The sequence below is a fragment of the Excalfactoria chinensis genome, chromosome 3, assembly GCF_039878825.1.
Source record: "Excalfactoria chinensis isolate bCotChi1 chromosome 3, bCotChi1.hap2, whole genome shotgun sequence".
NCBI lineage: Eukaryota > Metazoa > Chordata > Aves > Galliformes > Phasianidae > Excalfactoria > Excalfactoria chinensis.
The window spans coordinates 88,838,203-88,856,676 of record NC_092827.1 but is presented as its reverse complement, the minus strand read 5'-3'; the positions used below and the strand labels follow the sequence as shown (position 1 = coordinate 88,856,676).

Genomic DNA, 18,474 nt, shown 5'->3' with positions numbered 1-18,474 from the left:
TGTTCAAGAAAATACTCACTTATTTCAATGGACCTTCTGTGATGAAGAATTACACAGGTGCAAGCTAGTCTTTCAGGGCAAAACCAACTTAAATAAGAAAGTAAACAAATAACAGACCCAATATATCATATATATGACATTAACATAGAAACCTACACAAAGTATCATTTGGAGTAGTCACCTTGGGTCACACCCAGTGCCCCTCATTCTGATTTTACTTATTCTTCTTCACATAAAATTTCCATAGTGGAAGGAAAGCAGGATTAAGCCAAATGAGTCCATGGAATCATTAGCTTCTCATCACAAAAACAAATCAGGCACGTGTAGGAATAAAAAGCCAGTTTTGCAAGATACCATAATGCCAAGTCAGGTCAGTCAGGTTACAACAATAATTTCTAATTAACACTCTGCTGAGTTTCAGTGTTATTTATTTACATGTCAGTGTCACTCATAACAATACAATGCTCTTCCCTGCCTTTGAAAATCTCTAGAACAACTGAAAGAAAAATTTGCACCCTGATCTGTACAAACCAAAATCCGGTCTAATGACAAATGAAATCTATGGTTGAACTTGAAAACCTCCTTAGAAATGAGAAGACTGATACAAGTGTGCTGATCAAGAAGAGAAAACATAGATCAGCATAGGTGAAATACCACGGGAGTTGTGATTTCTATGTCTTATTTCGATTAAGTTTATGCAAGCAGCAAAATTTCCCCCTTTATTGTGCCTTGCTTCTGAAAACTCTCCCTTTTGAAATGTGGAGTAGTGCTGTTTTCTAAGGACTACCATGGAAAACATAAAATTCTGCAGTCCAAGCCTGCTAGAAGGCTTCAATAAAATATGAAATATTTTTTATTATGCTTGGAAACTGTCTGATAGTCCAATAGCCACCTATGTAATGTTATTCAAGAGGTCTTATTTCAAAAGCAAAGTATGCAAATAGTTCTGCTGACAATCTGAATCTGCCTCAACTTACTGTAATTGTAGACAAAAAAATCAGATCACATGTCCATAATGTCATACATTAAGATATTTGTTATTTGAATTAATGTTTATAGGTGTTACATAGGTAAAACAATAGAACCATTGGATGTTGAGTGGTATAGATAAAATTGTCATCCCTGTGATAAACTGTAGGACATATAAAAAACAGTTTATGTTTCGCACAACAGTTGTCACATATTTTACTAGCAGTATTAATATTTTGTTAACAGCATTGATTTAAATATTAATATTTAGTCAATGATAAAGGTAAGTAATAGAATAATACATTCATTCTATGTGAAAAGACAAATTTAAAACGTTTTAGCATCAAATACCCCATAAGACTTCAACAAAGTCTCAGTATGCTGATAGACGTTCCAAGGTACCTGCATGGTCAAGCTTTTTTAACAGTTAAGTAGATTTTCCTAAGTCTTTTCTCAGAACTGAACTAATGCCTTGAAAATGTAGTACTTCAAGGATCTCTTATGGTGTAAGTGGGTAAGTGGCCCTCTTAAATTTAAAAATTAATTTAAAATAAAAAAGGTTTGAAGGAACAAAAGGGTGTATTTTATAGTTTTGTTGTGAAAACTTTACTTCCAGGATGGAGTACCTGACACTTGTCATTGTTCTTGTTTCTACCAGAGAAAAGAGAAATCAGACAGAGGATGTCAGTTCACCTAGAAGTCGTGTGACAGTATGGCTCCAACAAAGGGATCAACATGCAGTTCATGAGCCAAAGGTTGGCCTCCCAGTAGTGAGGGAATAAATGTTACAGTCATACTTTACTGAGACTATCAATGACATAATGGCATCTTTGGGCGGTGATGACACTCTTTGCATTTGCAAATCTATGAACAGAATGATAGAACTTAGGCCAGAATTTACCTCTTTTAGCTTTACTGACCTAGAAGTTAGTGATTTAGTCTAATACAGACGGGCCAGGGTCCCCATAATGTCTGTGGTGGTGCACCAGAAAGTGATTAATCTCATCATAAGATAAGCAACTGGAATGAATCACCCCTGCATGTTCCTCCAGATCTTCAGGGGATGACTAGAAAAACAGCATGGGCTAGGTGTTTGCAAATGTATAAAGTTAAATGAGATGAATATCAAGAAGTATGTTATTTTAAAAACAAAGTGCTATCAGTTTTCCTGTTAGTATTGTTGCTACAACAATAACAGCAAAGCATGTTCATCAAACTACCTACTTTGCATTTGTGTCAATGCTCCTGGCAAAATGGAACTCAGTGAGTTCAGCTTTGTTAGTGGCACTACATATCTTTGGCACCACACTTGGAAGAGCACATGGGGATTCTCTTAGCTTCAAGGATGAGAGCCTTTATTTTCGGAGCTTATTTCAGAATGTACTGTGAAGTTTCGAGTACTCACAGTGTGCAATACAGCAATAGCTGAGTGCTTCCAGGTGACAGGTTTGTTACAATTCATAGCACCAAGTTCCAACAGGGAAAATGTGACAAATAGTACAACTCATGGAAGCATATCTACATGTGCATTGCAATATTTAAAAGATCAAGCCTTTGATCCTGATTTTGAAAATCTTCCAGCTGGAACCACTTCCCACCATGCTTCCAGCACTGCACAGATTCAGCAGGACACACTCCTTTCTCAGATGTGGTGTTCTGAAGGAGTGCTGTTGAATGGGAGATGCTTAAATAGAAAGCACTGGTATTTATAGAAAACTAGGAATGAATTCAAGTATACTGCAGGCATAATTGACTATATTGTATCATCATGCAGTGACAGATAAAAATAGAAATGGCAATACATAGAGTATCCTCCCTAATAGTCAAACTGGTAATGAGTAATACTGCCAAATGAATATTGGTTAGCATGCCTTTGTCCCATGCTGTGCTTCAGAAACCTTCATGGTGCTCTTCTTCAAAACAGAAGCCACCAAAGCATAAAGATTTAATTTGCATGTATTTGAAATGACTATATTATTCATAAGGTAAAGGTTCAAATAGCTTAATATTAGTCACCTTAAAGTTTAGCCTGTAAAAAGTGTGTCTACCTGTGTTCCACAGACTGTACACTACTGAAAACAGAGCAAAACAAGATACGTGTAATCTAGAAAGTTTAGGGAACATTATCTTTGCTTTTTGAGAAACCAGGTTGTTTTAGGACCAAAAGCTTGAATATATTTGTCAAAGACAAACAAACAAACAAAACTGGACAAAACCAAAACAAAAATTAAAAATGTAAAGTATTATGAGCCTTTGGACAAAGATATTAACCAGATCTTCTGGAAAACATAATATAATGTTCACAGATCATCAGATCATATGTGTTTAATATCTTACAGCCTGCTGTTATCTTCAGAAAGAACTTTGGTCTTGTGTGAGTACCCTTCTGAGAGCTGAGTGATCAGACTTCAGTACTGTGCAATGCTTCTGTATCATGACTCTGCTTCCCTATCCTGCAGCTCAGGCCAGTGTTGTTCTAGAATGACTCTCTTCTCCAAGTACACAGAGGAAGAATTTTTGTGCTGGGTAATTGGTGTCTTGTGTTCTTTATTATCATAGCTGTTTGAAACATTATGAGGCCTTAAGTGTGAGCAGTACTGTCAGAGCAGATGCAGTGGGAAACATTTAAAGATTAGAAGAAGTGGTGAAGGTTTCTTGGCATGTAAAGTCACAAATCATTCTGTTCTGTAACTCCATGGCTCTTTATTTCTAAGGTAAATAATCTGCAACAACAAGGTTGTCAAAACTTGTGCACAAAGCTTACCTTTAAGCAAAGATACAGCTGCAGCAAAAACTAGTGACTTCCCCTAAAACAAAGGACAGTTGAATAGTAGTGCAATAACATTCTTGCGTCAATAACCTTTAACCTCTTGTCCAAAACAAGTAAGGAGGCTCTGGTGGTTTACTTTCTTTTCCAAACATAAAGTTGAGAAAACTATATTCCTGATTAAGAAGGAAAAGAACAGTAATAATAAGTAATCCCTTGGTTCCAAGGAACTACTCACAATCTTAACATTAAGATGTAATCTGCTGGTGATGACGTAATAATTTCCTTCTCTGCTCATTTGTGAGTGGATATACGATACTACAGTCAACATGCCTGGTCTTGAATTCTTAGTACCGGGTGTAAGAGCTCATTGCAAATATAACCCTGTAGAAAAAGAAGAAAGAACTACCATACGTGTCATTCTGGGAGAGGCAGGGCATAATTCAATGGCAAGGCAGTAGAAAGTGTGGCATTACCCCACTCAGGGTTAGGCTCTAGGAGTCATGTGGGAGTTGGCAGATACAAATAACAAGCCTGAAATAACAATTGTCTTGAGAGCCAGCACAAAGTTAAAGGCAGGGGAGAGGCCCACAAGTAGGAAAAGTAAAATAGCTGCAACAATAGAATGATAAATCTAATCTTGCACAAAAACACTAATAACTCATCTGAGTTCTGGATGTGAAATCTACACACTAACGTTAAGCACTAAACAGACTGCAGGAAACTCCCTAAGCAATGGCCCTAGAATGCTCCACAGGACAAAATCACTGCTAGGCTTTTCCATGTAATACATGCCAGCTCTCCTTGTACACAGTAGTCAGAATGGGATTCAGTCAGTGTTAGAATTAACATTTATGCACATAGAGGTGTCATGAAAAAAAAAAATGTCCAAGCATGCTGCTTGGCAAGTGTGGAAACATCTCTTTGAGGCAGTGACGTGGTAGCCTAGTGTCTTTCCAAATCCAGGCTACAAATAACTTTCTGGTGTATCTCAAAATGACTGATATGCCACAGTACACACAGCCAGATTTTGCGGCTGATATCTAGGGTAGTCCCAGACACATCAATCATGCATGCAAAGCAAGTCTGATGTGTCAGATTCACAGCATATGCAATATTGTTTTCTGTATACGCTCAGAGAAGTTGTACAGTAAATACCAGTGTAGCTTCCTACCTCTTGCATAGATGTGCATGTTCCATCTGCTCATACAGCTAAATCTGACTTGTCCCAATACAGGGCACACTGGGCAACCAGAAAGATGCCTATGATAACAGCAATACAAGAAAATCTGTGACATTTATATTCTTTATATGATATATTGTATTGACCATACAATGGATCCTGTCTTTAATAGGATATTCCATACTATATAGAATCCTCAGCACTTTCTGGCCCTTTTTTTTAGTTACCATGTCATGGAGTGAATGCCCATTAGAATGCAGAGGTCATAATCGGTATAATACGCATGGCTTGGTGGACAGGAGACAGTGTGATTACTTTATATATAATAGATTACAACAGTAGCACTAATCCCCTCATCTTTGCCAGCACTGAAGTTTTAGGATACAGTATCACCAACCCTGAGATACACTCATTGAGACGCTGATACTGCTCCCCATGCCACAGGGTTTCTTCCCGAGAGCACATTTAGAATCCTATCAGTAGAATCTAATTAAAGTTGAGGGAGCTCCTCTGCAGGTCACTCCTTCAACCCCTAGCAGTTTTCATAGTAAGACAAGGTTGTTCAGGGCCTGGTCCAGTCCCGTTTTGATTATGTCAAGGCTGGAAATTTCACAGCCTTTCTGGGAACCTGTACCAGTACTTGACCAGTCTCACACAGAAAATTGTCCAAAGTCAATTATGAACTTGTGAAACAGGACTTATTCCAGTATTGATCCCTAATTCTTCCTAAGAGGGCATCATTGAGACTTCAAACTATTGAGAAGATACCCTTCAAGCCTGATGATATAGCAAGTTCTTCCCAGTTGTAGTCTATCCACCCCATCCATACCTCCCCAGTTATAAGTTTACTGGGGGAGATCCTACATCAAAAACCTTAACAAAATCGAACTTAAATGACAGCTTCTGCTCTCCCCCCAGTTCATTAATCCAGAAGTCAGTGAGGTTGGGCCAAATATAACTGAACTTGAAGACATGATGTTTGCCTGTTTTCAATCATTGGTGGTGTTCTCCAAAATACCACAGCCTTTCAAATATCATAAGGAGTGAGCACACAATAGTAGAGGCCAGTTCCCTCAGTGCTCTATGTGATGCAGTGGACTTCAAGTGGATCCTAGCATCCCTTTCTACTTAAGCTCCGCTACCAGCCACAGGAACTTGTGGGATGTAGAAGAGTTTTCTCCCAGTAAAGGCCAAGACAAAAGAAGAATTGAGTATCTCAGCCTTTTCCTTGCCCTATAGCACAATGTCAGCTACACCATTCTGTAGCAGGCACACATTTTTCTTCACCTTCCTTTTGCTGCAGATGTTTCTATAGAAGCTCTTTTTGTTGCACCTAACTTTTACTTCTGATTCTACTCCAGACCAGCTTTGGCTTTCCAGATTTCACTCCTTCACTAAAATACTGACCACCCTCTGCATAAATTGATGGAATCACATATTGTGGTTTAGTTACAAATCCTCTGTTTACTGAAGGCTTTCTAGAAAAGTGGCTGTTTTTCATCTGCAGCTCTTCTTTTGAAAACTGCAAGCATATAGGTGCTGTTCAAGCATTTATTTTGTTGGTGCCATGGAAAATACCATTGTTCCAAACAATTCTTCCTTCATTTTTTTCTTTGCTTTTAGTGGGTTTACTTCCAGTAACCTCAAATTTGGTGCAGAAGAAAATGAGGCATAAAGTAGGGGGAAGATGGCAGCAGCTGATCTTTAAGGTCCCTTTCTAAGTATACACACATACGTCTGATTGGAGGAATCAAACAGTTCATTACCTTCATCGTGCAGCTTTACTACTAATCCATCTCTCCAAGGTTCTTTCTAATATTCTGTAGTATTTCAGCTCTGTCTAAGCAGATTTTTATGATTACCATAAAAAAAAAAAAAAACAAAAAAAAAAAACAAAAAAAAAAAAAAAAACACTGCCCCTTAATGAAAGAGTTCCTTCCTATTATTCAGATCTGGGCTTCCTGCCCCATCCACAAAAGCAAAACATACCGTACTTCAGTAACATGGTTGATAATGTGACAACTGCCTTTAAGGCTGGCTACATTTTTTCTTTATAATCCCTCTTCTGGTTGTTTATAACTTCGTCTATTTTCAGTGCCGAGATTTTGCATTTATTCCCTACTTTTGGGGAAATCTGGAATGGTCTGGGTATGATGGATGACTCTCGTTATGGCAAAGTCCTCTATCACAAATGAGATGCTACATTTAACCACTGATTTGTCTAACTACTCAAAAAGCTGCAGGCTTGTTTGGATTTCCAGTAAATCAGCTGTGTGTCACAAGGATGTAGAATAGAAGAAAGTTTCAAATCAAGGTTCAGGTGATGAAAGATTCCCCAAGATAAGTGTCACTGCCCCTTTCTCAGGTCTCATATTCCTTGTTATAATGTAGGAAGCAAGGGTCACTGATCTGCTTCTAAGAATCCTCTTCTGGTGAACAGGAAAGCCATAGGTGATGAAAAGAGTAGGAACTGTTCTCTCTTGGAACATTCTATATGTGCACTAGGACTGAGGCATGTTCTCCACACCAGGGTCACTGAATCATTCTCCTTCTATAGTTTTATGTCACCTGGAACACCAAGAAACTTTCAAATATTACGTCCCTGGCAGAGGAGCCAAGGGCCTGTGCCATTCCAGCAACACCAAGCTTCTTCTTCCAGCTCTTTGTGTTTCTGCTGGGATATTTCATTCCCCAAGGAAGGAAATGTGGCAGGGTAGGGGCTGTTAAGAACCCTCACTGTGACCAGTGCAGCAACACATACCTTTTAAAAGTGCTATTTTATGTTCAACTTCAAATATTACTCTTACATCCTGAGAATACTTGATTGAAATGAGTGAAGCATGTTGCTACTCCTTGAGATATTTCCTACCACAAATAGGCATATAGAGCTGCTTATCCATATATCACCACCCAGCTACAGTATAGGGATTCTTCGCTTCTGTCATCACAGATGTACTCTTCACAGCCTCATCGGTTTCCTCCCTCCCTCCAACTCCTCCAATGTGATTGACATAGTACAGAAGTTGGTGTGTGGGAGCATCAGGCTTACATGCAGGTGATCAAAGCAAGGACTGATGAGGAAAGGCCAGGCTTTATAGGCAGTGCAAGAGCAACGTGGCAGATTAAAGCAGCTGGAGGAACAGTGGCACAAACTGATATGGTGGGAAGGGGCTTCTACCACCAGAACAGTGAACAGGAAGGAATGATGGGCAACCTTACCCTCTTGAAAACACTCATACTGCTTTGTAAGGTGTCTCCATGGGCTCTGTGCTGCTCCTGTAATGTTTGCCCAAATCTTTCAATTATAGATTCAGTGGTGACAACCAGAGAATGAGAGTAATAAAAAAATAACACTTCAAGCACGATGAAGAGAGAGAAGAATGGAGATGAGACAAGATATGGCAGTGCTGAAGTAGTTAAAACACAAGCAGTGTGTTCTCCAGCAGCGGCTGGTGAGCTACAGGATACAAAGCCAGAACACTCCTCTCAGTATTGAATTTAATCCTACAGCCACACCTGGGCTGGACTCTGTGTAACAAAGCTTTTTCCAGACTCTCCCTTTGGTGTAAGAGTGCTCCAGCTGCTAACAATTAAACAGCTTTTGAGATCTCTGAGCAAGGCCTAGCTATAGTATCTACTTCAACTGCCCCCATGCAGTCTTTTCTTACAGAATCATAGAATGGTTTGGGTTGGAAGGGACCTTACAGCCCACCCTGTTCCAAACCCCAGACATGGGCAGGGCTGCTCCCACCAGCTCAGGCTGCCCAGGGCCCCACCCAACCTGACCTCGAATGCCTCCAGGGATGCCAGTGCCTTGCCACACTCACCTTATCTAGTTTAATACTTTTTTTGAGGGTTTTATCTCTTTGCAGACTTCTACACTGGTCTTGGGCTGGTTTCCCTCAGTCAGGCTTCTTCAAATTTGCACTCCAAAGACAGCACAGTTGTCTCACCATTTTAACGTTAGTTGGCAATATTCAGTGTTCTCAAAACCGTGGCTTCTGAAAGATGACCATTACATGTTCGCTTCAGCTTTTAGTCATGAAAGAGTTAATTTTGCTTCAGGATTTGGAGAGAAATTTGAAAATAAGAATAAGAATTTCAATAAGAAGTTGAAAATTCTAGACTCTAAAACCAAAGAACATACAACGTATTATTTCAAGTGACTATTTTCAAACACCAATCTTTTATTTGTCTCATGATTTTTCACCAGAGGCTTGGCTGCAGATTCCAGTTTCCGTTGCATGGGAAGGGGATGAAAAAAGACAAGCCCAAAGCACCCGTTCTCCTCTGACAGGTTATCCTGATGGGTGGGCCCATGCCCCAGCATTTCTGCACCACTTACAGGTATGCAAAAATGTCATTTTCTTCCTCTTTGGAGCTAACACTTATTGTGACTAGACTTGAACCGTACCAGTGACCAGGCTGGGCAGGACGCTACTTCACTGAGTATCTCTCCTTTTTAAAAAGCAGAACAAATAACCAAAATCATAATCACAGAACCATAGAACTGCTTGTGTTGGAAGGGACCTCAAAGACCATCTACTTCCAGGGATGGGGCATCCATAACTTATCTAGGCAGCTATTTAAAACATAGGCCAGTGCCTCACCACATTCTCTGGGGAAACATCTCCCTGATATCTAATCTAGATCTTCTCTCCTTTAGTTTAAAACCATTCCCCCTTGTCCTACCATGTCTATTCATGTAAAAAGCTGATTTCCTTCTTGTTTATAACCTCTATTTAAATACTTGAAGGCTGTAATGAGGTCTCTCTGCAGCCTTCTCTTCTCCAGACCGCTCAAGCCCAACAGCCTGTCTGTAGAAGAGGTTCTCCAGCCCTCTGATCACCTCTGTGGCCTTCCTCTGAGCCCTCCTCAATGTCTCCACATCTTTCCAGGTTTGGAGATCCCAGACCTGGATGCAGTACTCCAGATGGAACCTAATAATACCCCCAAACCCCCTATCCCATATTTGCTTCAGGAAATTCCGGCAGCCCTTCTCCATCCCACTGTGTGATAAGGATGGCCCACCATGACAGGATCAAGGCCTCACACCCAGCACCCACACCTTCGCACCTCTCCGCTCCAGACAGCGCTGCAGGGCTGACAGCAGTGAGCACAACCCATACAGCATAGGCACAGCCCCCGACGTGCCTCCAGGCACCTACAGCCCTCACAGAGGCGCTGAGGGACCCCGACCCCCACCCCCTCAGCGGTCGCCCAAGAGGCCCAGAGGGCGGCGACGAGGTCTGCCCCACCGGCACCCCCGTCCCCCATAGGGCCCGTACCCCACCCCCAGCCCTGGGCGGCGGAAGTGTGTGTAGGGGGCAGTATAGGAATTTCCTGTGACGTCCCGGCCCGGACTCCATTAGGCTGCAGCTGGGCTGAGAGAAGACAAACCCAGCAGGCAGCGAGCGGAGCAGGCCGGGCGCCCGGGGCTGCCGGGCGGGGGCTCGAGGCAGCGGCGGCCGCCATCGCCAGAGGGAGCCCCGAGCGGGCGGCGGCGCTGCCTCCGGGACCCCCGGGGGCGCAGGGCCCCGCTCCGCCTCCCCTCACCCCTGCCGCCCCCCCGCCTCCCCCTCCTCGCCCCCCCGGCTTCCCACCACGGCCGCTCTCGGCGAGGAAACTCTGGCCTCCGCTTCCTCCTCCTCCGACTCGGACACCGGCGGAGCCTCCCCGCCCCCGCGGAAGAAAGCCCGGGCCTCCCCGGCGGCGGCGGCGGAGGGAGCAGGAGAGCCCGGGGCTTCCGCGGGCAGAGCAGGCCTCACCTTGTCCCAGTCCCCCTCGCTCCCCGCCGGGCTCGCCCCCGCCGCCGCCCCGCTCCGAGGCAGCAGCAGCAGCAGCACGAGCAGCGGCGGCAGCGCCATGCAGGCCAACGGGGCAGGAGGGGGCCAACAGCAGCAGCAACAGCCGCCGCAGGGCCCGGAGCTGGGCTGTCTGGGCGCCCAGAACGGCGAGGCCTCGGCGGGCACGGCCGCCGGCGAGCAGCTGGCCCACGCCAACGGGCTGCTGCCTTCGGCCAACAGCGGCGGCGGCAGCCCCGGCGGCCTCAGCGTCAACAACGGGGTGCCCGCCGCTGGGGGGCCCGGTACGGCCGCTGCGGAGCTGGGGGGCGGCGGCGGCAGCGCCCTGAAGAAGAAGAAGCGGCTATCGCAGTCCGACGAGGACGTGATCCGGCTGATCGGGCAGCACCTCCACGGCCTGGGCCTCAAGTAAGTGGCGGCGGGGGAAGAAGGGGAAGGCGGCCGGGGATGGGCCCTCTGCGGACCGGGGCGGTGCGGGGAAGGGAGACGGGTGCCAGGGCAGCGCCGAGGGCTCGCGAAAATGGAGCCGGAACGCGTCGTGCTCCCTGTGCCGCTCCGCTCGGCGGGCCCGGGTGGTTCGGGAAGGGACGGCAATATGGAAGCCGGGCTGCTCGCTGATAAGGTGGATCAATACCAACGTGTTAGCAGGGGAGAAGTTATCGGGTACGCGTAATGGAGCCCGCGGCTGGGCGTGGGGGGGAGGCTTCTCGCAGATGAGCTCCAAGATTTCACTTGTCTGCTGGCAGCAACCGAACTCGGCTGAAACTGGCTGATGTGTTCTGCTGCCAAACCTTCATCCTCGCCAATGGCAAAGGTCTCAGCCCCGTGTTTTGATGACAATCCTGTAGGCTAGGAGCAAGCGCATTGACTCTCTCTTAAAATCAGAATAGGGGAAATAATTTTACACGGAAGGAAGGCGAATCTGACAATTCTATCACAACATTCACTTTGTAAGTGAGGCTCAAACCACCGCATCGTGATTCTGGAATAGGAGCCCTGAGAAGCCTTCACGTAGCTACAGCAAAACAAGTCTTCAAAACACAGTGGGCTGGGTCAATTATAAAGAACTTAGCACACTAAATGAATTGCCCCTGACACAAGAGGCAAGTTTACAGCAACAGACAACTCGTGACTGTTCATAGATGGCACCACAGTAAATAAGCTATTTTTAGTGTAAAGGGGGGAGGGCTGCAGGTCTGCGAGTTTGTTTATTATATTTTAAGGAGCCAGTCTTTTAATACAGGCCTGTTGCAGATATGGATAGCTCTGTGCTCATCTATGGGAGACAGGGAGGGGGGAGCAGGGGTTGATAGCCAGTGGCTAACAGCTGTAGTCTGTCTCTTCCTTCATGAAGTCTATCTCCTATGCAGGGCTGGCTGTTTGGTGGCTGGTAAGTCACATCCTTCATGGTACTTCACTGAAGCTCTCAAGCTAATTGACTGCTTGTTTTAGACGTAGGCAGCTGTTTCAGTTGTCTCGGGCAACTGAGATAGTCTTTTGGACAAGCATCTGAATCTGATGGTAGTGTTCTTACTTTAATAAAGTTACTTATAAATGTGGTTAACTGTTATCGTAGCAGGCGGTATATTTGTGAGGGTGAAACTGGTCGGGTTTTTTTACACTGTATCTCTCCTGCAGCCAGACTGTTGATCTTCTCATGCAAGAGTCAGGATGTCGTTTAGAACATCCTTCTGCTACCAAATTCCGCAATCATGTCATGGAAGGAGAATGGGATAAGGTAACGTAGGGCTTCTAGGACTGTATTAACCACTGTTTAAATTTATAGTATCTGTGAGAGAATTCAAAATCCCCCTTCCTTATATACTTCTTTCTTTTTTTTTTTTTTTTTTTTCTTATGCTGGTTTCTGCAGGCAGAGAACGACCTGAATGAACTTAAGGCCTTAGTGCATTCTCCGCATGCAATTGTGGTAAGAGGCACACTTGAACTCTTTCAGAGCTGTATAGTTGGGCTAGTTGAATAGCGTGATCTTTCACTATGGAGTTAGTTGTCCGTAGTTCTTATTTTCTTTGCCGTTTAAGCAGTTTGCATGCTATCACAAAAAGGTACTAATCTTCACTTTTCACTCTTTTCTAGAATGTGAGATGGGAAGTACCAAATTATTAAGCCCAGTATTTGTTTTATTGAATATTTATACGTTAAGTATACTTAACTGATGAAATATAGATCTTCTAACAGGCCTAAAATAGGTCTGTTTCCATGGAAATTGCCTGTGTTGAATACTGATTTCAAACTTGGAATCCTTCTCACAATCGTTGTACTTACTGGAGTTAGGTTTCTCTTAAGGAAAGAACAATTTGGAAGTAAAGATGCTGTAACGCAAATGTAGAGTTGGCATTGTAATCCCGGGAATATAGAGGCTGCTATAGAACACGAACAATACTGTTGCTTTTCCAGATGGCTTCTAAAGAGCAAATGTATTTGTGTTGCTGTTTGGGATTTTATTTGGAGCTTTTTCTCTTTGGCTGGCTTTTTTTTTTTTTTTTTTTTTTTTTTCCAAAGATGAACCTAGAAATAGACGTTTGCAGTTCCTGTGACTTGACAATTACAATGTCTGTTGTTATGATTTCAGTTTCTTTGAGGAAAGTGTTTCTTGGCTTGCTTTCTCTATTTTGAGATCAAAAATGACTACTTAGCTCTGCAGACTGCCTGTTCTGTTGCGCTTAAATGTTTATTCTAATGAAATGGAGTTAGGACAACTAACAAGTCACTTAGGGAGAAAAAAGTAGCAGTGCTGTTTGAAGTGCTGGTGACTGTAAACAGTGAGGAATCAGCTGATGGCTGCTTAGCTCTACTTCTAGCTGATTCATTTGTTGTCAAGACTATTTCCTGTCCAGTGGGGGAGGGAAAGAAAGAGAACAGGAAGTGAAGTAGGAAAAACAGATGTTTAGCAAAACATCGGAGAATGTTTCAGAGAAGTTTATGTTCTGCTCTATTGATCTGTCCAAAATGTGAAAGTTCTTAGACCAGTTCAGTTTCTACTTTTTCAGACTCGATCAAATGGAGATTTATTCTTCAAATACTTAAGAGCATTGCATGTAGTTTTTGATTGTCTATAAGTGATGAAAGTTTGAAACCACTGCATGTCAATATAACTGTGATCATTTGAAGCAAATTTTCTCGTGTTTCTCCCTTCAGAAGTCATAAACTTTCTTTGGAGTACTAAATGTTTCTCATCTCTGGGAGTTGAGAGGTTTTTAAGTGTCTGTCATTACTGTACTTTTCAGAAGAAATTCATTTGAGGGAGGAAAAGGGGAAGCTTGTCTTCTGCTATTTTGATCATCTTTGAAAGCATGCCTCTGTTCTTTAATGTTGGTGTGTAACTACTTTAATAAAACTGGTTACAATACAGGTAACTGATGTAGACTGAGCTTTACTTGAAAAAAATATGAAATAAGTTGTTTTCCTGTGTCTAAATGTCATCTAGTTTAAAACAGATAACTAAATATTATGTCTTTCTCCATAAGACCGTGCTAGTTTGCGAGGATAAGTACAATTCTTTCCACCTTCACTCACTTCCTTTCCCATTTCTTATTTTTTGCTTTTATGTGGGTGAGGGGATGGGTAGGAGTTAAGGTAGTCAGCAACTGGCAACCTAGTAAAAGGCTGTTACAGGTAAGGAGAGATGGTTTATGCTCTGTACCTATTCCAGACTGCAGCAAAGTCAGAGCTAATAATGATAATAGATGTCTTGATTAAGGATAGTGCAAACAAGGATGATACTGCAAGTAACTATTCAAAAAGAGAAAATGAGATTTTTAGATTTGACTTCTGATCTGTTACTCATACTGTATGACTCAATGCATGCATACAAGAAGAATGAGGACCTGAAGTTTAGATGACCCAGTATTTAACAAATTAGGATGTGATGTGTGTGTGTGTGTCTTTTGTTTTTCCTTGGTGGTTTTTTTTTGTTTGTTTGTTTCTCGATACAACCTGGTCAAAATAACAGGGATATGTAACTGCTTTTGAAATATCTATTCAGTAAAGGGGTTATGTATGTACTTTGAAAACTTCTGCTTTAATTACTGATTTCTTTAAAGTGCTGTTGATTCTGCAGTTGAAAACACTGAAGATGAAATGGCTGCTCTCCATTTGTGAACTTTAGATGTGTTTTTAAAGTCTTGTGCATGGGGAGAAGACAGTCTGCTATTTATTTCTGTTTGCATCAACACAACTGAGTGCTGTATATTAGCAGCATAACATACGATTAGCCATGTTTACTTTTCCAGCATGTAAGATACAGCTGTCTTGAGACAAACTTCAGACTTGAGTCAAGCATGATAATTAATTTTTTTCCTTGGGTAGCACTTAAAAAATATCAGCTCCAAGTTAGCCCAGTGTTTTGCTTAGTTTCAAGCTATTCAGGCATATTTTAACATCTATCTTGGGAAACCAACTGAACGTGGGAGGGAATCTAGATGTCCTATATCTATAGTTTTAATCTAGAATATACTTTACAGTTGTACACTTCACTTTTTTCCCCATTTACTTGAGTTTTCCTAAAGTTCTGACAGTATACAGCCTAGAAATGCAACACAGAAAGTTATTGACTTGTGTCAGTAAAGTGCTCCACCTGCCTGTGTGGCATCTCTCTTGGACTGAGAGGGAATTTCTATCTAAGTGACATGATTTAATACAGTGGATGCCTTGTTCAATTCTGTAGGGCAGAAAATATTCACGTATTTACATTATCAGGTCTTATGTTCAAGTTTTGGATGTTGTTAAATGTTTTTATTTATCAGTGTTATGCTTTTACAAGACAATCCAAGTGCTAAAGATAAAAGTCATGGAAACCAGGGGCTTAGTGCTGCAGGCCTGTAAGTAGATAGCTACTGTGTAGAGAGCATGTGTTGAAACATCAGGTGATCACCTGGTTACCTGTTTTCATTTCAAAGAAGACTTGTTTCAGCAGTGTTTGCTGGCTTATTTTGAATCATGGGCTCTTAGTACAGTAACAGGACTTGTCAAGATATGCAGGTCAAAAATAATCCTGAAATTATGTTCTTATGATCCTGGTCTTTAAACTACTGAAGATTTACTACTGTAACCAGTGATGAGAAATTCTTATTTTCTCAACTGTAGTAGGATACTTGTCCTGTCATTTTCTGTTGTCTTTACCTTTAGTTTGTGCTGGTGAATCATGCTGTATGTCAGACTTCCTAGAACTTCAGATTCTGCAAGGGACATTTCTGCTAAATGTTAGTGTTAGTAAATAATAGCCATAGTTTGAAGAAAGCAAAACACACAAACAAAATCAGCAACTCTAGTTCTACTGAATCTGGCCCACCTTGTGCTTAAATAATAACCTCTAGAGACAGAGAAGCAATGTACTTTATCCTCATCCTCACTGTAAAGCTGAAGGACGGGGTGGGAGGTTGCTAACTGAATGAGAACGGTCAGGCTGCTGTGATGAAACTGCTGTATTGGTCTTTGGTGTCTTTTGTAGACTGAAGAAACTTTTCTATCATTTGCTGTAATCTGAAATGGTGCTAGTGTCTGGATTGAAATTCTTCAGTAGTAGAGAATGTAATGATGTTGAGTTTCCATTACAAATGCTGAAATGGTAACAACTAATTCCAGGCGCTTCCATTATGTTCTATGTGGTATAACTCAAATCATAGTAATTTTCATTTCCGTTTTTCATAAGGCAGCTAAAGACTATGGAAAATGAGTAAGTTGTACTTGTGAGCGCACTGCATCTGATCAGTTTTATGTTCATTGAGTTAAATGGTGGGATTTCTGCTTTTGTGCTACAGCTGTCAATGTTCTCTTTTCTTGTTGGAAGTGGTTGCTTAGGCTCTAGAAAAGTTGTTATGCTCAAAGTGGTCTTATCTACCCTGAGAAGATTATATTGGACTTAATTAGCTCTCGTAGAGCATATGAAAGTAGCTGAGAATAAGAGAAGACAAAACTTGGTTATTCAGTGAAATGTTTGTCAGGCAAGAGACAAGAGTTGCACGCGCACAGACACACACACACACACACACGAAAAAAGATACGCAGTAGGGTAAGTTGGAGCGCTTATTGAAATAGCTTAGATGTAATAGTTTTCCTATTAACACTTCAGTCTCTGCCTTTATGCTGTAAATATTTTATAATGTAAAGCCATTTATCTTTTATTCTGGTTCTCCATCATGTTAGTAGTAGCAGGAAGTCTATGGCACTACATTGTTCTGAACGTTTTGTATTCCCAGTATCCCAAATTTGCACCTGGCATTGATGACCTTTCCTGGGAATTGTATTTTCTAAACCAAAACTGAAGTTACACTTCTGTGGATGACTTGGCAACAGCATTCTGCATGGTGATGTTTCTGTAGTGGTTCTATGGTGGTGTTTGAATTGGTACAGCAAAAACTGGGTTTTTAGGGTTTTCACGCATGTCTGTCAGTGTAAAATCTGCTTTCTTTCCTCTGAAGAAATGAAATTAATATGTTAAGGTCTGAAAGCAGAGAGGGAAAGGTACATACAGGTACTGTTATTACATTTAAGGGAGAGATAACAAGGAATGAATAAATACTACATGCAGTGACTTAGAATTGAAGGAATTATAGCCTTTGTTATAAACTGGAAACATCAGATTATTTTTACCTGTTAGCGATCATTGCTGTAAGGTGACAAAGAAGGCTGACAAAATGGTATGTGACTCCTAGCCGAGCTCCTCCATGCCTCCTTCTGAGCATGTGTGCAGCTGGGAGAGGAACCTTCTAACCCTCCTGCTGCTGCTGAGCAAGCAAACAGCGTGAGGCCTGCTGGCCTAGTGCATGGGAGCAACCACTGAGATTGGGTTTGGGTTTTGGCTTTTGTTGGTTGTTTCTCTACATATCACCCAAATGCAAAAAGAAGCTGTTGTACCTGGAGGAAAAAGACAACTGTAAAGCGATGGTCTATTTTCATATTTAGTTCTAATGATTCCAAATCCAAACAAACTGAAGAACTCTATAGGAGATGTAATACAGGCATGCCCTTTGCATACAGGACAACTGAGACTTCACAAAGCTTTATGATAATGATATAGCACTCTATGTGGAAATGTTGTTTTTTGTTTTTAAGAACTGAAAATCTCTGGAAGTTAAAGCTGCTGTGTTTTCTAGCTAAGATTTTATAGATTCGAAACCTTAAACTTCTTCATAAGCTTTAGTAGGATAGGGATGTCTTAAACTTCCCAATTATCCCTTTCCTTAAGGAGGCCAGCAGTCCGTCTGAAACTAACCAGTAAACATTGACCAAATATGTGCATGAAAATAGTGAGGTGGTGCTCGAGATCTGACTAAGCAAAGGAGACTGGTGGTTGAACTGGTGTTGTATTCCTTAGAAAAGCAATATGATTTGCTACACGTGATCTTTGTTTTGTTTTTAACTGATATGTGTAGGAATATAGCATTTCCCCTTTAACCTGATGACTGGAGACTTCTTTTCCCTCTGATAAGCTCTGGCAGTAACTGAGATGTGCAAACACTGAGTAGTTTTGTCCAGAATTGGTCAAGCTGCTGAAGAATTTGGTATAAGTTGCTAAAGAGAAATGCCTGCTGTTTTGTTTTATTTTTTTTTAACTCCACATACATTACTTGTTAGAGTAATAGGGATGATTGTTTATTTAAAAACAAAACAGCTAAAAAAACCAAACCAACCTGTATGAGATGAAAGGGAAGTGATGAAAGAACAAGAAACAAAAAGTGATTCCTAAATTTAGGAAACTGTTGTTTATTTTTATCCTGTTCTCTTGAAAAAT

The 18,474-nt window shown here is 41.8% G+C and overlaps 1 protein-coding gene across 1 annotated transcript in view; it reads left to right on the top strand.

Annotated features, from left to right (window-relative positions):
* Positions 1-10,318: 10,318 nt before the first annotated feature.
* Positions 10,319-18,474, top strand: part of WDR26 (WD repeat domain 26) — a 28,161-nt gene continuing 20,005 nt past the window's right edge. The window contains exons 1-3 of the mRNA XM_072331832.1: positions 10,319-11,131; positions 12,362-12,461; positions 12,595-12,651. Of these exons, the coding sequence (XP_072187933.1) occupies positions 10,785-11,131; positions 12,362-12,461; positions 12,595-12,651 (504 nt within the window). The 5' untranslated portion in view covers positions 10,319-10,784. The remainder of the gene's footprint in view (positions 11,132-12,361; positions 12,462-12,594; positions 12,652-18,474) is intronic.